Source organism: Chionomys nivalis, chromosome 18 (assembly GCF_950005125.1).
Source record: "Chionomys nivalis chromosome 18, mChiNiv1.1, whole genome shotgun sequence".
NCBI lineage: Eukaryota > Metazoa > Chordata > Mammalia > Rodentia > Cricetidae > Chionomys > Chionomys nivalis.
In genome coordinates, this window is record NC_080103.1 from 4,079,403 (window position 1) to 4,107,218 (window position 27,816).

Consider the following 27,816-nt stretch of genomic DNA (forward strand, 5'->3'; position numbering starts at 1 on the left):
TCCCTTGAAACTAAATTAAAAAAAAAAAATCTCATTTTATCAAGGGGTGGGACATGCCCTGGAGCGCGCCTGTGGATTCACCTTACACCACGTGGGTTCCAGGGGTCGAGCTTAGGTTGGCCGCAAGCGCCTTTATCCGCTGAGTCACCTCGCCAAGGCGCTCTTTTTAAAAATTTTATCTATTTTTTGAAACAGGGTCTCGCTAGGTAGCCGGGCTGGGAACTTGCCGCAGGCTGCTTAGGCTCCCTAAGGGGTAGGACGATGTCTGCTCTAGTACGCCCGGTTTCTCTGACATCTTTGACAATAAAGTGTCCCTCAAGGACTTCAGAGAAGCCATGCTGCCCAGAGTAAGTTCGAGGAACTTCCCGGAGAGAAAACAATTTTTCGCGAGATTTGGTGGAGCGGTCACTGATCCGCAGTTTTGCGGCAGCTATCGCGAGATTTGACAGGCGGAGGAGGAGCCATCTCAGGCAGCCGCCTCACAGCGATGGCGGCCGAGCAGGGCCGGCGGCGGTGGCGGCTGCAGCTGGAGACGGCAGTGGAGGAACCAGCGGTGGGTGGCGGGGGCCTGTGACCAGGAGGTGCCCCCGGGCCCAGGCACCATGAGCCAAGGCCCCCCGCCAGTGGAGAGCGGCGAACCCGAAGCAAAGGTCCTCCACACCAAGCGGCTTTACCGGTGAGAGGGCCGGGGCGTGTGTGCAGCCACGGCGGGGAAGCGGGGCGGCGAGGGGCGGGGCCTGCGGCGGGCGGGCCCGACGAGGGCGGGGGTGCAGCCTGGGAGCGGGCGGGCGGGCGGGCGGGCAAGCCAGCCGGGGGAAGCCGAGAGCAATTGGGTGGGTGGGAGGTTTGAAGCGCGTGCGGAAATCCTTGGTGCAGTGAGCTTGGCGTGCCGCGGGGCTTTTCGGGACGCGAGAGATCCGGAGGGAATTGGGGGCTAGAAGGGTTGGGTAGGTGAGGATGGGGGTCACGGGTGGAAAAAGCCGAAGGGGACTGAAGCTCAGAACCCCGCTGAGCACCGTGGTTTACTGGAAACAGCTCTTGACTGAAGTTCACAGAAACACGTTCTTGCCCTTGATTTGCCCCTCTCGCTGTGTGACCTTGGGCCTCAGTTTCTTCTTCCTTAAAAGGAAGGATCTCGGGCTGAAGAGGTGGCTCAGCTCTTCCAGGAGACCTGGGTTCAATTCCCATCACCCACATGGTAGCTCATAGCTGTAACTCTATTTTCAGGGGAATCTGACACCCTCACACAGACATGCATTCAGGCAAAACACCAATGCACAAAAAATAAAAATAAATCATCTTTTAAAAAAGGAATTTCAAATTATAAAAAAAGGATTTAATTTGAATACACTCTGAAGTCCTTTATGGCTCAAATTTTGTGGACTCTGAATGAGAGAAGAAGGGTAGAAGACTAGTTGTCGCCTAGGGAGAGCCGTGAAGGATGTTGGATCCTAGTATTCGAGTCGCCATTGACTCAGTTCCTCATTCCTTACAGTCTGTGTCCACACTCTTGTGTAGCTCAAGTAGAACATAGTTCCCAGAGCCGACTCACAGGAGGGTGAAGTGGAGACCGCGATGAGCTTTCTGCCTTCTAGTGGCAAGTGGGTTCCCATTTCCCTCAGGCCCTGCTGAATGAAGGTGTTTGCCTGAGAAGTACAAACATTTGGACCAGGGGTGTAGTTTAATGGAGACATTGGGTTCGGTCTTAGAGCAACAGCAACAAAAAATAAAACACCTATATTCTTACTCCGCCTTATTACACCTATGCTCTTACTACTGCACTTACCACCATTTGGACTCAGGAAGCTTAGACAGGATAATCACTTGAACTCAGGAGTTTGAGGACAGCAAGATCCTCCTCCCCAGCCCCCACCCTTGAAAGCAAATAAAAAACTCAGTCCAAGGGACTAAGCTGCTGCCTGTGATATCGAGGTCCAGATTGTAACTGAATTCCAGAATATTGAGTTGTCAAGCTTGCCTGTGAGAAGGCTTTGCTCTCCCACCCACTCCTCAGCTGGGTGCTGCAGTCACTTGGCCCTGTATAGGGCAGCTGTTAGCGCTGAGCTGCTGGGTTACACAGAATCTAAGCCTGCTGTGGGCCTTTTTCTTGGTTTGTTCTGGAAATCATCAGTCTCTGTTTTCGGATTGCCTTTGCGTCCACAGCAGAGACCAATGTGCCTGCTTCATGGCTTCTACCTGTCATCTAGAGAAGAGCCTACCTTTTAGGAAAGCTTGGCTTGTAGCTTAGCCCCACCCCCACCATTATTTTGGTTTTTCAAGGCAGGGTTTCTCTGTAGCTTTGGATAGAACTAGCTCTTGTAGACCAGGCAGGCCTCGAACTCAGAGATCTGCTTGCCTCTGCCTCCTGAATGCTGGGATTAAAGGTGTGCGCCACCACCGACTCCTAACTAGCTCTTTTATCTAAAAATAACCCCTTTTTGTTTGTTTGTTTGTTTGTTTGTTTTTGAGACAGGGTTTCCCTGTGTGACAGTCCTGGCTGTTCTGGAACTAGCTCTCTTAGAACAGGCTGGCTTCAAACTCACAGGGATCCACCTGCCTTTGCCTCCTGAGTGCTAGGATTAAAGGCGTGCGCCACCCCCGCCTGGCCAATTAATCCGTATTTTTATTTTTTTACTTACTTACTTACTTACTTACTTACTTATTTATTTATTTATTTATTTATTTTTTGGTTTTTCGAGACAGGGTTTCTCTGTGGCTTTGGAGCCTGTCCTGGAACTAGCTCTTGTAGACCAGGCTGGTCTCGAACTCACAGAGATCCGCCTGCCTCTGCCTCCCAAGTGCTGGGATTAAAGGCGTGCGCCACCACCGCCCGGCTAATCCGTATTTTTTTTTTTTTTTTTTTTTTTTTTTTTTTTGGTTTTTCGAGACAGGGTTTCTCTGTGGCTTTGGAGCCTGTCCTGGAACTAGCTCTGCAGACCAGGCTGGTCTCGAACTCACAGAGATCCGCCTGCCTCTGCCTCCCGAGTGCTGGGATTAAAGGCGTGCGCCACCATCGCCCGGCCTAATCCGTATTTTTAAATCTATCTTCTACCACATGGTTCTCTACCTTTCTTTCATTCTGTACCTCTGACTTGTTCTGCATCTGCTGGTGTCTCCTGCGTGCCTAGAATCCTCTCTCTCTGCCCTGAAGTCCTACCCATACCTCCTGCCTAGCTATTTGCCATTCAGTTCTGTACTAAACCAATCAGAAGGCACCTTGGAAAAGAGACATCTTTACAATGTAAACAAATAGTCTACAACACTCTGTCTTTCATCATTCCCTTATATTTAAGTTTTCTTGTTCTCTTTTCTTCATTTTATATTGTACTCACGGGTATATTCACTTACATATGTGCGTACGCACAACACATACACTCATTTCACATGTGAGTGAGAATATGTGGGGTTTTTTCTTTTCTAGATTGTACCTCACTTTATATAACCAGTCTGAGTCCATTAATTTCTTGAAAATTTGTTAACCTCATTTTTTTTTATAATTAAATAAGATTCCATTTTTTTTTATACTGAATTTTTAGTTCATCGATTAGTGGACAGTAAGGCTAGTTCCAGTTCTTTGTTATAGTGAATAAAGCATCAATAAACATACATTCATGTGCATGTGTGTATGTGTGTGTCTTTGAATGGAGAAAGATAAGAGCACATATTCCTCTTTCAGAGGATCTGAATTTGATTCTTTGGAACCCATAGCTCACAATTGCCTGCAATACCTCAGGGAATCTGTCACCCTCTGCTGACCTCCAAGGGCATCTGTGAGTGTGTGTAGTTTTGTTTTTGTGAACATGTGTGGATAGTTATTTTGGTGGACTCATCTGTGCATCAGAAGATTTCTGTCAGCATCCACTAAAAGCCATGACACTCACGGAGTCGTGGACAGCTTGTGGGTCTGTTCCCTCCTTCCGCCATGCGGCTCTCCAGAGTCAGACTCAAGTTGTCAGGCTTGAGAGCAAGTGTTCCATCTTGCCAGCCCGAGGTGCTTGTTTTTTGTTGTTTGGGTTTGTACATGTGTGAGTTACAGGCATTCAGAGTCATGCCCACTTCATGTGTGTGCTGCACTTCACACTCAGACCCTCATGCTCGCACAGTAGCTGTTCTTACCCACTGAGCCAACTTCCCAGCCTGAGAATGACAGTCCTGGCTGTCCTGGAACTAGTTCTCATGGACCAGGGTGGCCTCGAACTCACAGATCCGCCTGCCTCTGCTCCCGAGTGCTGGGATTAAAGGCGTGCACCACCACTGCCCAGCTATTATTAAATCTTATAAAACTCTGAGTATCTGTGTTATGAAACTTGTTTTTATTAATATAAGATGCTAGGTAATTTCCCAGGGTTAGAACCCTAAGTTTTTTGTATCTGGCAGCCTGTACTCTTTGTATTAGGAGGGTTTCTCTACCACAACACTGTTGACATTGTGGCTAGGGTAATTTTCTTTTTTTTTTTTTTTTTTGTTTTTTTTTTTTTTTGTTTTGTTTTTTGAGACAGGGTTTCTCTGTGGCTTTGGAGCCTGTCCTGGAACTAGCTCTGTAGACCAGGCTGGTCTCGAACTCACAGAGATCCGCCTGCCTCTGCCTCCCGAGTGCTGGGATTAAAGGCGTGCGCCACCACGCCCGGCTCTAGGGTAATTTTCTTAAACTGGACTTTGCTACATTGCCCAGGCTGGTTTGGTTTCAAAGTCCTCAATGTAAGTAATCCTCCTACTTCAGTCTTCCAAGCCTTCCAAGTCCTAGTATTACAAGTATACACCACCATGTCTTCCAGAGAATAATTTTTTATTTTATTTTTAATCCGTGCAACAAAAGATTTCTAGCAGTATCCACTAAATGCCAATAGCACCTCCCTCAGGTGGGACAATGGTCTTTCCGTCATTGCCATGTGTTCCTTGATTGGGGGCTGCTGTATTAGGATGAAGTCTCTCTTCATGTTTTATAGAGCTCAGCCTAGAGCCTGCCTTTTCAGTTCCCTTCCTGTTATCTCCCCGTCCTTCTCCTCCCCCTTTCAGCTTTTTCTTTAGAATCAGTTCCCAGCACTCAAAGTAAACTGCGCACATGGCTCAAGGGCTCTTTGTTTCCTTGCAGGGCTGTGGTGGAGGCTGTGCATCGACTAGACCTCATCCTTTGCAACAAAACTGCTTATCAAGAAGTATTCAAACCAGAGAACGTTAGCCTGAGGAACAAGTAAGCTGGTCCCTGCCTGTCTGTACCAGTAACTGCTGGGCATAAATAGTGTACATTACCTTTAACCTCCTGGTCTCACGGTACACCACTGAACCTTCGTTCCATCTGCTGCTTGCACATCCACAAGATTGGCCCCATAGGAATGGCATTTGAATTGAAGGGGTTGGTCATGAGAAGACAGGCAAAAAAAGGAAATAAAGTGGAGAAAAGAATATGGAGGGCTGGAGAGATGGCTCAGTGGTTAAGAGCATTGCCTGCTCTTCCAAAGGTCCTGAGTTCAATTCCGGCAACCACATGGTGGTTCACAACCATCTGTAATGAGGTCTGGTGCCCTCTTCTGGCCTGCAGACATACACACAGACAGAATATGGAGGAATGAAGACTGTTAAAATTCTTCTTACTTCCTGGGGGCTCCTCTTACTTCCTAGACTGTAGTTATGGGTCACTGACACCGATGTCTCTTGGGAGGCAGAGATCTGTTGGTGTCGGTAATAGCCCATGCCTTGCGTGTTCTTTGTCAAGGGATGACAGTGCCTCATGCTGCCTTACCCCTCCCCAGGTTGCGTGAGCTCTGTGTGAAGCTTATGTTCTTGCATCCGGTAGACTATGGGAGGAAGGCTGAGGAGCTGCTGTGGAGAAAGGTATACTATGAAGTTATCCAGCTTATCAAGACCAACAAAAAGGTAAGGAAGGCCCTAGGACTTGAAACAGCACTTGTCTAAAGAGGTGAAGTTGGGGAAGGAAGAGCTAGAAAAGTAGGTCCAGAGCATGCTTTGTGGGGAGGAGTAGGGAGGGACAGGATGATGACACACAGGCAGGAGAGAGGAAAGAGACAGTTACACATAATTGAAATTGGAGAAGGAGAGGCCCAGCGAGGCTGATCTCAGACTGTAGGGGTAACTTGTGTGGGAAGAGAGATGTGGCTGAGATTCTGAAGCCAAGAGCAGAAGCTTATTTCCTCAGTTAGATGAACAGGTTGTAGCAGAGGGAGTGGTGCTCTGAGCTTATTTCTTTGCCTTTCCTGATCTCTAGCACATCCACAGCCGGAGTACCTTGGAATGTGCCTACAGGACTCATCTGGTTGCAGGCATTGGCTTCTACCAGCATCTCCTTCTCTATATCCAGTCCCACTACCAGCTTGAACTGCAGTGCTGCATTGACTGGACTCATGTCACTGATCCCCTCATAGGTCAGTGAAACCTAACAGGGCTTAAGGATTAGGTTCTTGATCTTCATTGCCTTCAAAGTTTGAATAACTAGTGGCCAGTCAGGCAAATGGAACACCTTAAGATGCTTTGTAAAACTAGATTTATCCAAACAAGCATGAGTTACTCTCGGTGAAGGGTTTAGGAATGAGAGGCCTAAAATTGTGAACTTGTGTGGAAGCTGAGGGAGGGACATGGCTCCAGTGTAGATCTGGCTCTGGAAGATGCTATTAACCTTTTTTTTTCTTCTTCCAGTTGAGTTCTGCCTGTCTGTTGTTTTTAGCTTTAGGGAGTTTTTTCTAGTATTTGGTTAAAGTTTTAAATCTTTAGGAATGTTGGGAAAATTGTTGACTGTCTCCCTAGAAGGGCTGCCAACTGAGGTCCTAGCAACAGTAGCTTTACTTTTGTAGCTCACAGATCTCCTTTAACTCAGCTACCCTTTAGAAGTCCTTTCTCCGTCTCTTCTTGCTCTATATCTTCCCTCCTAGAGTCCTGCACCAGCTTTCACTAGGAAGTAGACTTTCTGGAAGCCTTGTCCTTGCTACCACCTGACATGGTCTTACCAGATGCAGAGCATCTGTGCTTTGTATTCTTAAAATATTACTGAAAAGCAAAAGGAGGAGCTGGGCAGAGTGCTTGCCATAGATCTATAATGACCTGAGTTTGAATCCCCAGCACCCATCCATGTAAAAAACTAGGTAGGACGGTTGCAGGTCTAATCCAGATCTGTTCAGTAGTCTAGCTGACTTGATGAGCTTCAAGTTCTGTGCCTCAAAATAAGGCAGAGAGGGTTATTATGATGGCTCAGTGGGTTAAGGCACTTTCTGTCAAGCCTGATGATCTGAGTTCAGTCCCTGGGATCCGCATTATAGAAGGAGAAAATCAGCTCCTAGATGTTGTCCTCTGGCTTCCACATGTGTACTGTGGCATGCACACACCCACCTACATACACATGTATACATAAATAATAAATGTAATAGAAAATTGTAAAGAAAGGTAGAGCCGGGCGGTGGTGGCACACGCCTTTAATCCCAGCACTTGGGAGGCAGAGGCAGGCGGATCTCTGTGAGTTTGAGACCAGCCTGGTCTACAAGAGCTAGTTCCAGGACAGGCTCCAAAACCACAGAGAAACCCTGTCTCGAAAAACCAAAAAAAAAAAAAAAAGAAAAAAAAAAAGAAAAGAAAGGTAGAGAACAATTGAAGAAGACACCCATTGTCCACATCTGGCCCTTATACATATTGTCCTCATATACACACATGCATGTGCGCATACACATAAACAAAAAGGGCTGAGGTATTACAGCTTAGTGGTGGAGTGCTTGTCTGACTGTGTGAGGCCCTAGATTTAAACCCCAATTCCACAAAACAGCTGCAAGATTAGTGTGGAGGCAGTGTCTGTAGGCTTTACTAGAGAGAGGGTCCGTAGCCTCAGAATTTGCTTCAGACCATCAGGTCCCCAAACATTTTCTCTTTGGTGTTTTCGTCATTTAGCCAAGTAGAAAGTCTGCAGGAGCATCAGGAAAAGCTTTTCAGAGTGGGGCTCCCCATCCAGGGGACCTGCAAAATGGCAGGGCATGAGGACCTGGTTTCCAGAGCCAGGTGCTTTTTGATTTGAACAGGGTCTCACTTTGTCCCTCTGACTGCTTAGGAACTCTCTCTGTAGATCAGACTGACCTTGAACTCACAGAAATCAGCCAGCCTCTGCCTTCTGAGGGCTGGATTAAAAGCCTACACTACCACGCCTTCTCAACGTAGCATGTGGTGTTTAAATCTTAAACGAAATTTTGTAACTTCACAGAGGTAGCTTTGATATAGTTCCTCCTGTCTCCTTTGCTTTCCTAACACTGGAGCCTCGTCTCTTTCTGTTAGACGTCCTGTGTTGACCTTTCAGAGGAGTTCCCCTTGTGCATCTGTGTGTCTACTTCCTTCCTGATGTCTTGTCAGCTCTGTAAGACAGTTGCAAGGCTGGCCTAGCTTCTCCTCTTCATTTAGGAGATGTTTCTGCCTAGGTGGGGGTAGAGGAATGAACTCACAAATCAATATCTGAGCCAGAGGTGGTGGTGAACGCCTTTAATCCCTGAGTTCGAGGCTAGCCTGGTCTACAGAGTGAGTTCTAGGACAACTAGGGCTGTTACACAGAGAAGTCCTGTCTCGAAAAACAAAACAACAACAACAACAAAATCAACATCTGTCTCTCATCCCATTATTCTCCCCATCCCCCTTCAGGATGCAAGAAGCCAGTATCTGCTTCAGGGAAGGAGATGGATTGGGCACAGATGGCATGCCACCGATGTCTGGTGTACCTGGGAGATTTGTGTAAGAATCTTCATTTTGCATTTTCTCTGCCTTGGGCTATGGGAAAAGTGCAGGCTGCTTCGGTTGTTGGTACCATCTTTTACATATTGGAGAGCTGAAGATGGTTGCAGTGTTCTGTCTTTCATGCCTATGAGTCAACTCTCTTTGGAGAGCAAGGAATGGCGAAATGCCATTGACATTTGTAGTAGTCAGGATGATCACTATTTCTTTAGGTCAGGAAAATTTATAATTTGGGTCCTTCTCCTTAGAGGCTTTCTAGTATTTCTGTGGACTCCTAGGTGAATAGGAACTTGAGCATCAAGAAGCTCAGAGAACACTTAATTGCATGGTGAGTGTTGCTGAAGCTGGAAAGGTGCTCTTGTGCTTTGTAGCCCTGAGTCTCTAGTCTTTGTAGACACCCATTCTTTATTGGGCTGCTGGTATGGACTTGCTGGGTGCTTTACATTTCACTGACCTGAAGCTCTCCTGGCTCTGTCCCCACCGTCTTGCTGGTCTACTTTGGTCCCTAGTGTACTCAGAGTCCACTGTTTTACATTAACAGGACCAGTGTCTTCCTGTAGAATCAACCATTGCCTTTCAGAACCAAATAGCAGAGATTCTTGCAAGCAGTTATATTTGTTGCAGGTCCCTGCATTGGGACGAGACTCTCAAGATGAACCTGCTCACTTTTTTTTTTTTTTAAATATTTATTTATTTATTATGTGTACAATATTCTGTCTGTGTATATGCCTGTAAGCCAGAAGAGGGCACTAGACCTCATTCCAGATGGTTGTGAGCCACCATGTGGTTGCTGGGAATTGAACTCAGGACCTTTGGAAGAGCAGGCAATGCTCTTAACCACTGAGCCATCTCTCCAGCCCTGAACCCGCTCACTTTTATAGATGCTGATTCTTTACATTTTGAATCATTAGCAAGGAAGAGAGTCAAGTACTGTGTATAGTCACACAAACTTCGGATTGTGTCAAAGACCTACAGCCCGTGTGTTAGTTCATGTCCCTGCCTCTTAGGCTCTTCACAGCTTTTCAGGGCGGACTCAGGGAGGGCTTCCTAAAATATAAAGTCATCCCTTTTCCCCTTTGTCTCCCATGTAGCACGCTATCAGAATGAACTGGCTGGTGTGGACACTGAGCTGCTAGCTGAAAGGTTTTACTACCAAGCCTTGTCAGTAGCTCCCCAGATTGGTAAGTGTTCTCTTTGGATGTAAACCAGTTCATGTCAGAGAGGTAGGCAGTTCTGTTGGCCATAAATAGGCCTTGTGCTCATCTCTCCAAGTCCTTGATTTTCCCATTCTCATATGTCACCATGGGTATATATTCTCCCCTTTGTGACACACACACAAGATGAAAGAAAGAGAAGAGAAGTGGATAAGTATTAACAGAGAAGGGGAGAAAATGGTTCCTCCCTCTGTGTGAGGTCACTATAGAAAGAAGAGATACATCAGCTTGCCCCACAGAGTGTAATGAGAGCTTCTATTACAGGGATTGGGAATGTAGCTTAGTTGGTAGAGTGCTTGTCTAGCATGCACTGCAGAAGCCAGGCTGGTGGTGTACATTTACAATCTCAGTGCTTGAGGGCTAGAATTAGGAAACTCACAAGTTCAAGATCATCCTTGGCTATATACCAAGTGTGAGACCAGCCCAAGCTACATGAGATCCTATCTCAAAATATATATACTCTTTTAAAAAAAGATTTATTTATTCATTTATTTATTACATATATAGTGTTCTGCCTGAATGTATGCCTGCAGGCTAGAGGAGGGCACCAGATCTCATTACAGGTGGTTGTGAGCCACCATGTGGTTGTTGGGAACAGAACTCAGGACCTCTAGAAGAGCAGCTAGTGCTCTTAACTCTGAGCCATCTCTCCAGCCCCTAACTATGTATACTTTTTAAAGATGCCATTATAGAAAGAAATGGGGACTCATATGTAGAGAGTAGTAACAGACGCAGATGTTGAGCAAACAAACTGAGTCAGAAGAAAGAAGAGGAGGAGGAAGACTGATGTGCTGGTCACCCAAGGTTCCACTGTTGCCTGCCAGCCTAGCCTTTCCCCTGGTGTTCTCTAATGCTCAGTGTTGATTGGGCCTGGCAACCTTGACTAAGATTGTGGACTCAACTGCGTGAATTCTCTTTGACTCCAGGAATGCCCTTCAACCAGCTGGGCACCCTTGCAGGCAGCAAGTATTACAATGTGGAAGCCATGTATTGCTACTTGCGCTGGTAAGTGTTTGCCAGCTCCTTCCCAGCCTTGCAGTCCATCTCTGCTTTCCCGCTCCCCCATCTCTTACTTTTTCCATCTTTCACCAACGTTTGACTAAGATAGAGGCATGTTAGATTGAGGGACTCTACACTCAAGGGTACGCTGACTCAGCCCTGCTGTTTTTACAGAGCCATGTTGGGTTTATAGGCCTTTGAGAAATTAAAATAATAACACGCTTATTGTAAACGTCAGTTTGTTCTCCTTTTGCTTCCGTGTTGGTTTGTTTTAGAGACAGGGTCTTGCTCTGTACTTGTGACTGGTCTAGATTTCACTGTGTAGCCAAAGCTGACCTCAAACTTCCTTCTATCTCCTGATTGCTGGACTATAAGTATGCATAAGTATACATATCAGCCATGACTGAAAGCTTTCTGTAGAAGGAAATTTGTTTTGCTTTTTAAAGAAAGGGAGCCGGGCGGTGGTTGTGCACGCCTTTAATCCCAGTACTCGGGAGGCAGTCAGGCAGATCTCTGTGAGTTCGAGGCCAGCCTGGTCTACAAGAGCTAGTTCTAGGACAGGCTCCAAAGCTACAGAGAAACCCTGTCTCGAAAAAAAAAAAAAAACTAAAAAAAACGGTTTCTATCTATAACAATCCTGGCTGTCTTGGAACTCCCTCAAACTCACATAGATCCATCTGCCTCTTCCTTCTGAGTGTTGTGATTACAGGTGTGTGCCATTACCATCCAGCCTGTTTTGTTTAAATTCATTTTAAATTTTTTTTCTGGTTTTCTTTATTTTATGTGTATGAGTGTTTTGCTTACATATGTTACATATGTGTCTTCTCATTTGTACCTGATGCATGAGGCTCTTAGAAGAAAGCATCAGATTCGTGAATTTGGAGTTACAGATGGTTGTGAGCTACCTTGTGGGTGCTGGGAATCGGAAGCAGAAGGATCAGGAGTTCAAGGCCAGCCTTCATTACACGGGCAAAAACAACACCAAGACAAAAGTGTCACATAGTGCCAAAGTTGTTGGTTTTGTAATGAAATAAGTTCGTGGTGAAGATTCAGCACTACCATGTGCCAGCTGTGTAACCACCTTGGTAGTTTGTTCTTGCAGGTTTTTTTTCTTATTTTTTTGGAGGGTTTTTTTTTTTTGGGTTTTTCTCGAGACAGGGTTTCTCTGTAGTTTTTGGAGCCTGTCCTGGAACTAGCTCTTGTAGACCAGGCTGTCCTGGAACTCCCAGAGATCCACCTGCCTCTGCCTCCCGAGTGCTGGGATTAAAGGTGTGCGCCACCACCGCCCGGCTTTTTCTTATCTTTGTATGTAGATAGTATTAGGGTATGCTGTGTGCCAGACCCGGATTAAGTGTTGCAGCATTAACAAATAGTTCAGGTAAATATATTTAGTTGTAGTAAATGCTTACACAGTGCTGACCCCCATTGTAAGTTGAGATGGTATTTCAGGGATGGTAAGTTAAACTTGTAACAAGGTAGGATTAATTGCCCCCTTTCATATAGAAAAGAAAGTAAGGAAGATACTACCTTTACTTGGATGACTGTCACGCGTGCATGAGAACATGTGTGAGTGTTTGTGTGTGTCCCCATCTGTGTCCGTGTGTCCAGGAAAGATGGTTCAGGAGTTGTTACCCCAACTATGTACACAGATACTGAGGCTGAAATATTTACTAGTAATGGGTCTTAAGGCCCCAGTAGGTGACCTTTCCCATTTCCTCCTATTCCTCTGCTCAGATGCAGTAGTTAACCCTGTTTCTCCTTCAGCATCCAGTCAGAGGTGTCCTTTGAGGGAGCCTATGGGAACCTTAAGAGGCTATATGACAAGGCAGCCAAAATGTACCATCAGCTGAAGAAGTCTGAGACCAGGAAGCTCTCCCCTAGCAAAAAGCGGTAAGTGGGGCCTGTGGGGAGAAGGACATTTTGCAGTGACTACAGTGGATCAGGGCCTGTAGGGTCATTCAGCGTGCACTCTGGGTTCCTCTCGTTCCAGATGTAAAGACATTAAGAGGTTGTTGGTAAACTTCATGTACCTACAGAGCCTGTTACAGCCCAAAAGTAGGTGAGTAGAAGTGAGCGTGAGCAGGAATGGTGTCAAGCAAGCTCTTGCCTTGACTGCTTCTTAAAATTGCTGAAGTATGGTTTCTGTGGAGAGGCTCACCAGTTGGCTCATCTTTGGCTTCCCTCACTATTGACGGGCACAGAGTGAGTGCTTACTAGATGGTGATAGTGGCTAAGGGACTGAGTCTGAAATACCCTCAATCATTGTTTTGTTTGTTGTTTTTATCAATTGAAGCAGGACTTTGTTCATACTAGGCAACTTCGGTTTTATTTTCTTTTGATATACATTGGTCTGTGTTTGTGGTGTCGTTCCCCCCACTCTCCCCAGTCTCCACGGTCTCTTAAGTTTCTATAGGATCCTTTAGTGTTTCCTCTTTTTTTTTTTTTCTTTTGAAACAGGTCTACTGTGTAACCCTTGCTGGCCTGCCACTGTGTAGCTATGTGGATCAGGCTGGCCTTCAATTCACAGAAATCTGCTTGCCTCTGCTTCCCAAGTGCTGGGATTAAAGGCATGCGCCGTCACGTGTTGCTGACCCATTTGTTTGTTTGTTTATTTCTGTGCTAGGGGTTGAGCCCAGGGCCTTATGCATGCCTGGCAAACACTTTACCCTTGAACTGCATCCCTCTTTGACTTGTCAGTTCTTTGCCACCCCCACCCATCAGTGACATTCCTTGTTCTTCCCTGCCTTCCCATAGCTCCATGGACTCGGAACTGACCTCACTTTGCCAGTCTGTCCTAGAGGATTTCAACCTCTGCCTCTTCTACCTGCCCTCCTCTCCCAACCTTGGCCTAACGAACGAGGAAGAGGAAGAGTGCGAAAGTGGATATGCTTACCTCCCTGACCTCCTCGTCTTTCAGATGGCCGTTATCTGCCTTATGGGTGTGCACAGTTTAAAGAGAGCAGGTACTCGTGACCACGCCCTCTGCTCCCCACTGTCCTGTTCCAGTCCATGTCCCTTCCGGGTGTGTAGAGTCTACTGATGGCACCTCCTGTAAAGGAGCAGAGGCAGCTTTGGGTTCCTACTTCTCCCCTAAACCCCCTCCATAGACAGCTGTATACTCTCCAGGGTCCAGCCTTGGTATCAGAGCACTTAAAACAGCCTGAAAACCTTTCTGGAGAGGCAGTGGGAGAGGTGGTGCTAGGTGCCAAAACTCTTGGGTTACCAGGAACGGTCATAAAGCTCGTCTTAAAGCTAGGACGAGAAGATACACCTACATGAAAAGGTGGGGGTGAGCTGCTACAGTCTAGTTTGTGAGAAGGTGGGTACTATTCAAGAGACTTGAGAAACCTTTTTTTTTTTAAATCAAGAACCAGCTTTGAGGAATAATTGGGTCATTGGATGAGTTGAGAGCAGGTAAGACAAGTTGAAATTGATGGTGCTCACTTCTTCTGTTCTGGTTTTAGGATCCAAGCAGTACAGTGCAGCCATTGCTTTCACCCTTGCCCTCTTCTCCCACCTCATTAATCATGTCAACATACGGCTGCAGGCGGAGCTGGAAGAGGGCGAGAACCCTGTCTCGGCTTTTCAGAGTGATGGCACAGGTTTGAGGCTGGAGGGGCTATGACTGGAAAGTTTGCGTGAGATGGGGTAAGGAGGGAATTGCGTGTAGCGAGAGCTCGGTGTGAGAGGGCACGTACAGCCAGCTGATGGCCTCCGTGTTTCAGTTCATCTCCCTGACTTTCCCTGTATGCAGATGAACCAGAATCAAAAGAACTGCTAGAAAAAGAGGAACCAGAGCCTGAGCCTCCCACTGTGATGCCCCGAACTGATGAGGGTAGAAAGAGCCGTAAACACTCCCGACTCTCTTGTCTCCGTCGCCGCCGCCGCCACCATCCTCCTAAAGCTGGTGATGACAGTGACCTGAGTGAAGGTTTTGAATCAGACTCAAGCCATGACTCTGCCCAGGCCAGTGACGGCTCAGACAGTGGCTCTGATAAGAGTCTAGAAGGCAGGGGCACTGCTTTTGATGCAGAGACAGACTCAGAAATGAACAGCCAGGAGTCCCGGTCAGACCTGGAAGATATGGAGGATGAAGAGGGAACAAGGTCTCCAGCTCTGGAGCCGCCTCAGGCTAGGTCAGAGGTTCCTGAAGCCCTCAACGGCCCTCTGGGCCCCAGCGACGCCAGCAATCTGCAGGCCATGTCCACTCAGATGTTCCAGACCAAGCGCTGCTTCCGACTGGCCCCCACTTTCAGCAACCTGCTCCTGCAGCCCGCCACGGAACCCAACAGTGTGGATAGTCACAGGTCGTGTGTCAATGGAGATGTGGACAAGCCTTTAGAGCCAGGTACCTGAGCCTCTACCTCCTGCTTGGTGCTCTGCTGTCAGGAGTCATTCTAGCATTCAGCACATGCTGTCTTGCTGCTTTTTCACCGCACTGCTCTGTGGCTTTGGGCCCTTCTCTCCTCCTGTTGGCGGTTGTATTTCCTTCCCTCATGGTATCCAGCTCTGCCTAGGTTCCCCAAAGCTGAACACAGTGTTCTTGTCAGAGCAGTACTATGACACAGCAGCGTTCCTGGAGCCTATTCTATATCAGGCACTAGGCTAGGCCATTTTAGAGTATTGTCCTTTCTTCTGCTACTCCTGTGTAGGCAACCTAGGAGTTCATGCGTGCTGACCATGTGCTAAGCACAGAGCAGCCTCCCCGGTGGCTAGGGTGCTATCTTGCCTAGCTTAGCAGCTTGCAGTGGAAGAGCTGCCAGCCCTGTTCTAAATGCTGTCTTTAACCTCCAGACTTTGTACAGAATGCCCCGTTTGTCTGAAGCATGCAGAAGCATGGCCTTTCTTGCCCTAATAAGCCCCACTACTTGTTTGGTTTTTTTGGTCAGTTGGTTGGGTTTTTTTTTTTGTTGTTGTTGTTTGTTGTTGTTTTGTTTTGAGGTGATTTCTCTGTGTAGGCCAGGCTGCCCTCAAACTCAGAGATCCGCCTGCCCCTGCCTCCTGAGTGCTGGGATTAAAGGCGTGTGCCACCACTGCCCAGAAGGTTTTTTTTTTTTAAAAAGTCACTGTATCTGGGATTTGCTTGAAGCCAGTGACATCTCCTTGCTGGTAACCTCTACCATTTGCTCTACTGCAGCCTTTACCCTCTCCTGTCTGGTGAGACCTCACTGGCATACTTGTCTTGAGATAGACTGAGCTTTGGGAGAACTAAGTAATGTCTTCTCTCTTTGTGTTCCTAGTGGCTAACACAGTCAAGCTGTGGGTGGAACTTTTTGTGCATGGGGTGCAATTTTTAAGACCTAAGAAATTTTAAATGAACACAGGTATCATGATACACTCCCTTAATCCCAGCACAAAGCTCTTGGTTTAAAAGTTAGTGGGCCCAGAACAACGGGGCAGGGATCTGATGGTGAGAGAGAATCAGAACTCAGAGTCTAGGTGGGTAGAATGGGTGGGTAACACTTCCTGAAAGTACAGAAGCCCATTGCTAAATGCTGTTCACTGCTTACCCCAGTTTTCTCTCCTTTGCCCCACCCCAGCCTCTGAGGATGGCTCTGAGTCAGAGGGGAGCGAGTCCAGCAGCCGCTCCTGTCGCAATGAGCGCAGCCTTCAGGAGAAGCTGCAGGCCCTAATGGCTGAGGGCCTCCTTCCTGCTGTGAAGGTCTTCCTAGACTGGCTGCGGACAAACCCTGACCTCATCATCGTCTGTGCACAGGTGTTTACACCACATCCTACATTTTCAGGTTCTACAAGGTTGGAAGGGTGATGAGATAAGAAGGGGCCTGGTGGTCTGTCAAGAACTTGATTGGAGCCGGGCGGTGGTGGCGCACGCCTTTAATCCCAGCACTCGGGAGGCAGAGGCAGGCGGATCTCTGTGAGTTCGAGACCAGCCTGGTCTACAAGAGCTAGTTCCAGGACAGGCTCCAAAAAACCACAGAGAAACCCTGTCTCGAAAAACCAAAAAAAAAAAAAAAAAAAAAAAAAAGAACTTGATTGGCCTGGCCAGAGTAGGCATGATCTTTTCCCGCAAAGAACCTATGTCCAGGGGACAGAGAGGAAGCTGCTAATTCTGCTTTATTTTCCCAAAGTTGGCTTAATAGGTGACATTCTGGGTAAGGTTTGGAACCAGACTCAGTAAACATGAAAGAATACAGAGGAAAGAAAGATAACAAAGGCCAGGTGGTGGTGCATGCCTTTTTAGTTCCAGCACTTGGGAGGCAGAGGCAGGCGAATCTCTGAGTTCAAGGCCAGCCTGGTCTACAAAGTGAGTTCCAGGGCAGAGAGAAACCTTGTCTCGACCCCCCTCTCACTAAACAAAACAAACAAATAAACAAAAACACAATAGGGGATAGCAACAAAGATGGGAAATTGGGACAAAGTTGAGCCTTTCCAGGCAGGGACTGTGGCTTAGGAGAGGTACTCTTACGAGCCAGTCTGGTGAGGCTTGCTGCCATAGGGGTTGCGTGGTCCATGCCTGCACTGCCTTGGAATCAGAGCCTCAGTCTTGAGCTCGTTGCAAGCTAGTGTGGAATGTTGTGGTCTCATTTACTGTGAGAGGCCCTGTTTCCTTCCTGTGGGTCTCAGCTCAGGGCTCTACTTCACCCTTCCTCAGTCCAATTCCCAAATCCTCCATGAACAGTTAATCTGTTAATCTTGTTAATCTGCCTAACAAGTCCCTCTGAGTCTCATAACACAAGGACCCGGGTGTGATACCTGCTTTGCTTTTCTGCATTGTTTCTGGCTGGAGGTATCCCTTTTCTCCCTAGAGCTCTCAAAGTTTGTGGAACCGCCTGTCTGTGTTGCTGAATCTGTTGCCAGCAGCTGGTGAACTCCAGGACTCTGGTGAGTGGACCCTAGGACTAGGTATCCTGCTGGCCCCTTCAGACCGGGTTGGTCCCTTCCTGTAACAGATATTCGGAGAAGGAGCCTGCCTAGCACAGAGCAGTCAGTACAGTTTCCACACCAACACTGCTCCTACCGGTCTGGTGGTTCTGTGTGTGAGGAGGTAAGAGCAGAGAGGTGTGTGAAAGGCCAGGCTTATTGTCGTCACTATGTTACCTGCAGGCATTGAGCACTGACATCTGTCATTGATCAATCAGTTCATCCCCTCTACCACCTTCCAATTAGAAACTCCTGACACGAACCAAGAGCTGGCCATTTTCCCGGAACCGTTCTCCTTTCCGTTGAGCCTTTTCAGGCTGACTGTCGTTGTTCACCCTGCCTGCTTGGCCCCGGGTGTCTCTGCCTTCTGCTTCCACCCACTGTTTGTTGTCTCATCAGCTTGCTAATTCTCTATAGGAGGTTTGTATTTCCTGTGAGGCTATGCTCCAGGGCAGTGGTCTGATAGTCTCCTTCTGCCTAGGCCTGGCCCTATGTCCTGAAGTCCAGAGTCTCCTTGAAGGCTGTGAGCTGCCTGACCTCCCTGCTGGCCTGCTGCTCCCAGAGGATATGGCACTGCGAAACCTACCTCCTCTCCGGACTGCTCATAGACGCTTTAACTTTGATGCAGATCGGCCCCTGCTCAGTGCTTTAGAGGAGGTAAGGAACTTGCTTCCTACCACGAGTACCAAGTGTTCGTCATATGTGGCAGCAAATCAGGGTTTCTTGGCTGGGACAGGATACCCTCATGTAGACAGGGAGCATCCTTCAGGCTACAGATTCACCCTGACAGGTGTCTTTCCAAACATGTGCTATTACTAGTGTTTCCTTTTCATTTCTCCTCCTTGGGCTGAAGACGGAGAAAGTTAATCAGGACTTGGAATTTTTCTGCTTCTGTAGGCCAGTTGAGGACTGAACTGGCAGAGCCAGGAAGCACATGCGGTCCATTTTGGTCACCAGCTTTCTCCCTTGAGTCTATAACCACATAGGCCATCTGGGGGCAGCAAAGGAAAAACAAGCCAACAGACTACCAAGTTTCCTCCATAACCAGAGAAGTGCGACTTGTTTTCATATTTTAGGGTAGGCCAGATTTTTATCTGAAGGGCACAAGGAAGGGTTTTACTCAAAAAAAAAAAAAAAAAATTGAGAGGTGTGAACCTAGCGTGTCTCTCTTTACACATGAGATGCTGAGAGTCTGAAGAGAGATGGCTTTAGAACCTGTTTCCTCACTCCTGGACTGCTGCCTTTTTCTTTCTTTTCTTGTCCCCTTTTTGCAGTACTGGGGATCAAACCCATGGCCATACACCTGCTGGGCAGTCATTCTACCACTGAGCTACACTGAGCACCACTCTCTCTTACTTTCGCTCTCTTTTTTTTTTGTTTTGTTTTGTTTTGGTTTTCGAGACAGGGTTTCTCTGTGGTTTTGGAGCCTGTCCTGGAACTAGCTCTTATAGACCAGGCTGGTCTCAAACTCACAGAGATCCGCCTGCCTCTGCCTCCCAAGTGCTGGGATTAAAGGCGTGCGCCACCACTGCCCGGCTCTTACTTTCTCTTTATCCTAAGACCTGGCCCTCTGATCGCCTAGCAGGTCCTTTGCCCTGCTAGTTAGCACTTAGTTCCCCATGCTACAGACCATGTGCCTTTCCAAGGAGACTTATGCTGAGAGGTGGCTGGTGTAGCTGGGTGGCAGGCGGGTGAGAGTGACTGTCAGATTAACTGGGTCTCTGTTCTCCCGCAGTCTGTGGTGCGCATCTGCTACATCCGCAGCTTCGGGCACTTTGTGGCTAGATTACAAGGCAGCATCCTACAGTTCAATCCCGAGGTCGGCATCTTCGTCAGCATCGCTCAGTCTGAGCAAGAGAGCCTGCTGCAGCAGGCTCAGGCCCAGTTCCGTATGGTGAGTCAGCCTTCCCTTCCCTGGGAATTCTTTCCCTTGGGCTTCCTGAAGAACCAGAGGAAGGGCATCAGCTGCATGAGTAGTTGTTATCTGAAGAACTGGGAAGCCAGGTCAGAGGCCCAGCAAGGCCTGAGAGACACTTTGAGTAAAGGCAGTATGGCTCAGGACCTCTCCTCAGACTGAGTTAGTCTTGAGACCATCTCTGTCACACTTGTAGAAGGAGCAGAGCGGGCTGCGTTCCTGTCACCCAGCTCCCGGCCGCCTGGCTAGCTTATGCCCCGAAATAACAACACACAAATTATATTCATTTAAACACTGCTCGGCCCATTAGTTTCTAGCCTCTTCTTGGCTAACTCTCATATCTTGCTTAACCCATTTCTAACAATCTGTGTAGCACCATGAGGTGGTATCTTACCGGGAAAGATTCGGCATGTCTGACCTGGCGGCTGGCTCCATCGCTTCTGACCAGAGAGGAGACGCATGGTGATTGCCTCACTTCCTCCCAGCATTCTGTTCTGTCTACTCCACCCACCCAATTTTCTGTCCTATCAAAGGGCCAAGGCAGTTTCTTTATTAACCAATGAAATCAACACAAAACAGAAGACCCTCCCACATCAACCACTGAATCTGAAATAGACAAGTCACCGAACCTTGCTTGGCTAGCTTCCTGTCACTTAAAGGAATCCATAGAATTAGCTATGGGTAGAGAGAAGATGGGATGATGGTGCCTATTGTCCTGGAGGAGGGGTGCTTAGCTTAGCAGGTGTTCCCACGCTTTCCTTCCACCAGATTTAAGACTGGGGAATGGAACAGAATGTGGGGTCTCAACATGGAGGAACTCTCTTGTTTCAGACATAGTCCCATCCAGAGAGCAAGCAGTGAGTGGCCTGTGTGCTCAGCACAGGCACTCAGAATTTGCTGTGCGACATGCTTGTCAGCATTTTAGACAAAGCAGCAGACATGCAGTCTCTTCACATGGGTGTCCTTCCGACACTAGCACCTTTGTGGTGCTGGGATGGGCCATTGTGTGCCAGGCATGGGAGCCTCGGGGCCTTCATCCCAAGCCCTGACCTCTGATGCTCTTCCTTTCTCCCAGCCCTTTGAGCCCCATTGCTGTGGACATTTGACAGGCTGAAAAGGGAGCATGTTCCCCCAGAAACTCCCTGCTGCCTTATGAACAAGCACATTTTGTTAAAACAAGCTTTTGTGTTAAGGCTTTTATTGTTGGTCTGTACAGGAAGACATGAGGGTGGGGTACAAAAATAGGGAAGTTACACAGCTTTAAAACAAAACTGTTGCCAGGTGGTGGTGGCGCACGCCTTTAATCCCAGCACTCGGGAGGCAGAGACAGGCGGATCTCTGTGAGTTCGAGACCAGCCTGGTCTACAAGAGCTAGTTCCAGGACAGGCTCCAAAACCACAGAGAAACCCTGTCTCAAAAAACCAAAAAAAAAAAAAAAAAAAAACAAAACTGTTAGAATTTCTGCAGGCATTTTCTCAAGCTCACAGCTCCACAGCAGTAAGGAGGACGGGGCCAGTGAGTACCCTCTCATGTAGTTCTGCAGGCCACCCTATTTCCTGCTTCTCCTAGATCCCTGACTTACAAGCCTGCCATCTCTTGTCATACACTGAGCACTCTGTGTGCTTAGTCTGTTTTGCAAGTGCTCTGTCATTTCACCTTCAGTCTTCCTGTGGCTTGGGTTTCACCTTCAGTCTTCCTGTGGCTTGGGTGCCTATGTCTTCCTTTTTTTTTTTTTTTTTTTTTTTAATTTATTTATTTATTTATTATGTATACAATATTCTGTCTGTGTGTATGTCTGCAGGCCAGAAGAGGGCACCAGACCTCATTACAGATGGTTGTGAGCCACCATGTGGTTGCCGGGAATTGAACTCAGGACCTTTGGAAGAGCAGGCAATGCTCTTAACCACTGAGCCATCTCTCCAGCCCCTATGTCTTCCTTTTATGTCTGAGAAACTAAGGATAGTTCTAAGACACCAAGTCAGGGTAGGGACCAGGGCTCTGACGTCTCAAGGAAACCCGAGTTCTTTGATTGGTTTCAGTTTAGTTTTCTTAGCCATGCTAGGATTACAGGCATATGCCATTATACCTGGTGCCAACCGTGAGCACGCAAACTGACTGTTGTGTGCTCTCTGGGGGTTTAATTTCTGTGCGGCCCATCTGCTCGCTAGGAGCTGTTGTCCCACTGCTAAGTGACTGCCAAGCTTAGCAACTCTCACTGGCCCTTCTGAGATAGGTTTCCCTCTGAGAGCAACAGACCCGCATCTGTCTGAGCTGCTGGACTGGTAAAGCCCTAGCCTTCAGTTGGTGTGCCTCTCCCCTTCCTGCACTCAGGTGATTCCACACAGCAATCTTGGAGTTTCCTAGTGATGATTTAGCATAGAAAGTCGGGTTTCGGCTCAGTTGTGCAGTGAGAAAAGAGGGAACTTTGTCTACTTTGTGTTCTCCATTTCTGTCTTCTGGCTAACCTGGAAGGATGTGACCTTTGTCAACTTTGTTTTTTTTTTTTTTTTTTTTTTTTTGGTTTTTCGAGACAGGGTTTCTCTGTGATTTTGGAGCCTGTCCTGGAACTAGCTCTTGTAGACCAGGCTGGTCTCGAACTCACAGAGATCCGCCTGCCTCTGCCTCCCGAGTGCTGGGATTAAAGGCGTGCGCCACCACCGCCCGGCTTTTTTTTTTTTTTTTTTTAATATTTATTTATTATTTATTGTGTATACAATGGTCTATCTGTGTGTATGCCGAAGGCCAGAAGAGGGCACCAGATCTTATTACAGATGATTGTAAGCCACCATGTGGTTGCTAGGAATTGAACTCAGGACCTTTGGAAGAGCAGGCAATGCTCTTAACCACTGAGCCATCTCTCCAGCCCCCAACTTTGTTCTGTTCTTTTCTCCTCTACCAGTGCCTCTCAAACGGCATGGTTGGCATTTGGGGCAGGGCACTTGTTAACTGTGCAGGAGTCTGCAGGACAACCTTGGATAGTTATCCTTGGTGTGGACTATTAGTGTGGACTGTCCATTTCCACCAATTCTGTGTGACAACCTACATGACCTTTGGTTAAGTCTCTCACAGCTTTTCCTTTTTGTCTTTACCTCCTTGACTCATTTGAAGAGAACTAAGTGGTCACTTTGTAGAGTTGTCTGGTTTGGTCTCATTAGAATGACATCTGAGGACACACTTGGTTCACCTAAGAGCCTTCAGTGATGCTCCGTTACCTCACAGGACAGAGGTCTCACTCTTGTCCACATTTAGAATGTATGAAGGGCTTGGAACTTCCTTTTGAAAATGGAAAGAATCCCAGATAAAGTGATGATGGACGTTGGGCAGGGCGGAGAACTGTTGTGGCTCTTGTGAGGGAACGGGTGAATCAGAGACTAGAGAGGCGTGGGTTAGAGCATCCTGGAAGGGTTGTTCTTAGGCTGAGCCTTGTGTTCTTGAGGTAAGGGAAGGATGTTGGTGTGCAAGTCAGAGGGTTCACTTGACAAGACTGGCCAGCTGATGATTTATGTGCTGAGCGAGAACAGACCTAAGCCACTTTGAGCATTCTGATTTGGGCATTTGGTGGTTCCCTTACTAAACTGAAGAAGGCTGGGCAAAAGAAGGAGTGGTTGGGACTGCTGGATGGGCAGGTCTGGGCAAACACTGTCAGGTCCAGAGCAGGCACGGGTGTGTGTGGCTGGTACCCTGAGGAGGACCTGGCTAGAAGGAGCAGAGGTGCAGAGGCACAACAAGTAGTACCCTACGTGCCAGAGTACTCTGCTTTCTCCTCGCCCGAGCTCCTGGTCATGAACCTGCCGTGGGTCAGTCATGGGGGTTGTAGAGTGAATTAGAAAAGAATTCCCTTCTCCTATAACAGGACTTCACACAAGCTGCAGACCTAGTCCTCTGGCTCCAAAGGAGGGACATAGCTCTTCTCACGGCTGTGCTTTCCTTGTAGGCAGAGGAGGAGGCTCGGCGGAACAGGCTCATGAGAGACATGGCTCAGCTACGGTTACAGGTGGGCAGTGTGCACATCCTTCTCTTCTTGGTCTGGCTTCGCTTAAGTCCATTTTCAGATATTCCCTGCTATGGCTCTGGACAGCTACTCTGAGAGCTCTTTCTTGGCCTCCAGAATATTCCCCATGATGCTCAGCTTTCCTTCTGCTTTGTCCCTTTACTCAAAGCTTTGTCACCCACTAAACTCTCTGCAGCCTCAACCACTCAGCCTTTTCTTACCAGCTCGAGGTCTCCCAGCTGGAAGGGAGCCTGCAGCAGCCCAAGGCCCAGTCAGCCATGTCTCCCTACCTCATCCCTGACACCCAGGCCCTCTGCTACCACCTCCCTCTCATCCGCCAGCTGGCCACTAGTGGCCGCTTTATCATCATCATTCCAAGGACAGGTAAGTTTATCTGGGAGGCTGGGTGTAGATGGCGTGTTCTTTGGGACCAGTGTATATGTGGTCTTGGTTGTGAACTGTAGCCTCAGCATAGGCATCTGTGCTAAACATTGCTGCAAGGATACAGGCAAGTAATGAGAAACTGCAGTGGAAGCCCTGGGGGAGTTGTTAGCTCACTGCTGGCTGGTTACATTTTCAAAGAGCTTCCAAAATCTTGTGGGCATCACAATCCTACATACGTCTCCCATATCCTGCGGACATTTCCTGCAGTGTAGTCTGCAGCCTGAACTTACTGTCTTTTTCTTACCTCCGTCCACTCCGCCTGCTAGTGATCGATGGCCTGGATTTGCTGAAGAAGGAACAGCCAGGGGCCCGGGATGGGATCCGGTACCTGGAGGCAGAGTTTAAAAAAGGAAACAGGTGAGAGCGCAGGTCTGGCTGGGGCCTCTGGGCAGCCTGGGTCCATTATCTAGATGTGCTTGGGAGCTCTTTCCTCCCTGCAAGTGACAGGGACCTTGTTCACGATTCATGTGCCCCTTTGGGAGAGGTCTCAGCACTCAAGGAGATTCGAAGAGCTGAGAGCCCTGGGGAGTCAGAAACACTGCCCTGTGTCTCTGAGGCGGACTCTGGACAGCACCTGCTGGGAGACAGTAGCGGTCAAACCCCAGCTCCGGGCTCTTGACTCCTTTGAAGGAGCTGTCAAGCTTTAGTTGGAGACTTGGGGAGCAGGCCTCCTATTGCCCACTAAGGGGGCTGGCGAAGCCACCCAGGGAGAAGCTGGAGCCCAGCCCAGGCCCCACCCTTCTAGCCTTTGGGACTGAGGAAAGGAGAGCAGCTCCTCCTCTGCCCTGCCTCTCTGGCCTGCCTGGCCAGGAAGCGCACAAGGCCTGCTTGTTTGGAGGTCACCCCCAGAAGCTCTGGCTTGAAAGCATCGGCTTCTGTTGCCTTCCCAGCTCCTCCCCTGGGAAAAAAACAGAAACCCGATGTTATCAGTAGAGAAAGCCAGCCTGGCATCCAAGAAGCTACCTGAAAATGGCTCCAAACAGCCTGATGGGAGGGACATAGCTATCCTGTCTCCCTGAGCTGACACACCTCCCCAGCCACAATGGCCTGCTTTGTGTAAACTGTGTCCCCACCTTTGTGGTCTCCTTTGCAGATACATTCGCTGCCAGAAGGAGATGGGAAAGAGCTTTGAACGGCATAAACTGAAGCGGCAGGACGCAGATGCCTGGTAAAGTGTCAGCCCGCTCCCCAGAACCTGTCAGAGTGGACTCTGCTAGCCCCTCTGTGAACTCCCCTACCCAGAGATGCCTAGGCTCAACATCTTGTCTATATCTCCTGGCACATACTCCAGGGCCAGCTTCTAGGATCCATTGCTACCAGCTGCCTGTTTTCTCTTGTCCCCAGGAGATTTTTATGTTCAGATTATGGTCATGCATGGTCTTGTTCCCTTTACTCCCACATTCTCAGGACTCTCTATAAGATCCTGGACAGCTGCAGACAGCTAACTCTGGCCCAAGGGACAGGGGAGGAGGACCCGAGTGGCATGGTGACCATCATCACAGGCCTTCATTTGGACAACCCCAGTGTGCTCTCTGGGCCCATGCAGGTGAGTCCCGGGTTAGAGAAGAGTCGTCTTGAGATGCCCCAGACAAGCCGCCCTTTCCCACATCTTCCCTCCTCCATCATTCCGCAGGCTGCCCTGCAAGCTGCCGCCCATGCCAGTGTGGATGTCAAGAATGTTGTGGACTTCTACAGGCAGTGGAAGGAGATTGGTTGAGATCGGGCCCCAAGCCCTGCAGTGGGGCTGACTCCAGATTTCTCCTGCGCTCTCTGGCAACCAGGACCACCACCTGCAGTCACCCACCACACGCAAACAGGAAGGAAGTCCAGCTGCACTGAGGCTGCAGGGAGGGCCCAGGAGCCAGCTGGGAGGATGGGGGGCCCCTGTTGCTAAGGCGAAATCAGGAAAGTGAGGAAGTGCTTGGAGTAGGAGTGGCTTGTGGGCCCCTCTCCAGCCTTCCACCTTACCCCTGCTGTCCCGGGGTGGGGCAGGGGCAGGCATGGTGTCTGCATTTCTTTGGAGCAGTTCCTGGACTTCTGAGAGGAAAGGACACCAGAAGGGCCCTGTCCTCACCCAAGATACAGGGTGGGTGGGGCTCGGAGTTTGGGCCCCTGGCTCTCAGGGAAGAGTTGGGAGATACTGAGTGTCTGCATGGTTCTCTGCAGACCCTGCCTATCCTCAAGGACCCCCCCCCCCCCCCCCCCCGTCTTCCATGGGGACAGGGCAGCTCTGGAGCCAGCTGTGGTGGCTCTTAGGGAAGCAGGGCCCGAAATGGCCTACACTGTAGAGCAGGGGCTGCACACTCTGAGGCCCCACTTTCTGCCACCTCCAGCTTCCAGACCCTTAGGGTGTGGGGTGACTGGCTTTCTGCCAGCAGCCATCCCTTCCCCACCAGTTCCATAGTCACTGTGCTTTGTGCTCTTGGCTGCTGTGCTGGATAAGGGGTGCCAATGAGAGAGTGAGGGCCAAGGCCACCCCCCTCACCATCCAGGGAGGGCTGGAGGAAGGGTGGCAGAGAAGCAAGATCCCTGAAAGCGGTTTACTTGGGGGCCTCTGCCCTGAACTACCCTCCTTTTGCCCATCCCCAGGATGACAGCCCTGGTGGGCTAAGCAGGGGCTGGCTTCTGGAATGCCAAGTGACACAGAAGCAGAGATCATGAATTGCTCAGGGTCAGAATGGCACCCTGCGAGCAAAGAGCTCTGGCCATGGCTACCCCAGTTCCACCCCTCAGCCTGAAAACAGAGCATAGCTGGGGCTGGGTTCTTTTCTGCTTTCCCCTCCTTACCCCAACTGGCCTAGCTGCTTTGGCTGTGCTTAGAGGAGCTGGCTTCTTGCCTTCTGCTAAGACAGAGGGTTTGGGAAAACCAGGGGACAGTTGGGATTATCCCATTTCCAATTCTGGCAGAGACTTGAGACTCAAGCATCACTTAATAAAGACCCCGCCCCCAAGCCCACTCTTCTGTCGTGCCTTCTGTCCGTGAGTCTTGGGTGGGGGTAAGGGGAACCTGATGTTTTCAGAAGTGCTCTACTGTCAGAACGATGCCTTTCAGTGGGAGACACTGCACACCCTGGGCGAGCCCTTAAGTGCCTGGGCCAGAGAGATGACTCGGTGGCTGGGAGCCCTTGTTTCTTGTAGAGTTCAAGTCCTAGCACCCACATGGTGGCTCACAGCCATCCACAACCCCAGTTCCAGGGGATCTGATGTCATCTTCCACTTCAGACTTACAGAGGCACCAGGCAAAACACACAAAATTGACCTTGAACAGATTTCACTAACATGTATACTTTGCACTTACACATGCTATAAATACTGCCATCCTTAAGTTTCTTTCAGTTCCCGACCCCAGGTTGACTTAGGTGGATCACACAGCAAAAGCAGTGTGTATTACAAGTTTTTAAGTACAGAAGCAGTTTGGTTTTTTGAGACAGGGTTTCTTTGTGTATCCCTGGCTGTTCTGGAACTCTCTGTAGGCCACCAGGCTGGCTTCCAACTCAGAGATCCCTGCCTGCCTCTGCCTCCCAAATACTGAGATTATGAAGGCATGCACCATTATGTCCGGCCAGTGTTCTGTTTTGAATAGTTATTACCCAGGGTCTTTCCTACTTGGCAGAGTTTTGTATCATCCCCCCCCCCCCCAAACAGCAAAGAAGACTTAA

General features: G+C 48.7%; 1 protein-coding gene across 1 annotated transcript; it reads left to right on the forward strand.

Moving 5' to 3' along the window:
• Nucleotides 1-460: 460 nt before the first annotated feature.
• On the forward strand, nt 461-27,415 carry Smg5 (SMG5 nonsense mediated mRNA decay factor). Its single transcript, XM_057793573.1, has 22 exons — nt 461-676; nt 5,093-5,191; nt 5,751-5,874; nt 6,224-6,380; nt 8,623-8,712; nt 9,804-9,893; nt 10,853-10,931; nt 12,690-12,815; nt 12,916-12,984; nt 13,680-13,888; nt 14,390-14,527; nt 14,680-15,273; nt 16,466-16,641; nt 17,693-17,768; nt 18,289-18,464; nt 19,543-19,701; nt 23,657-23,716; nt 23,938-24,097; nt 24,424-24,514; nt 25,251-25,325; nt 25,565-25,703; nt 25,791-27,415. The coding sequence occupies exons 1-22, from the start codon at nt 603-605 to the stop codon at nt 25,872-25,874; spliced, it is 3,045 nt and encodes a 1,014-aa protein (XP_057649556.1). The 5' UTR covers nt 461-602; the 3' UTR covers nt 25,875-27,415.
• Nucleotides 27,416-27,816: the final 401 nt, after the last annotated feature.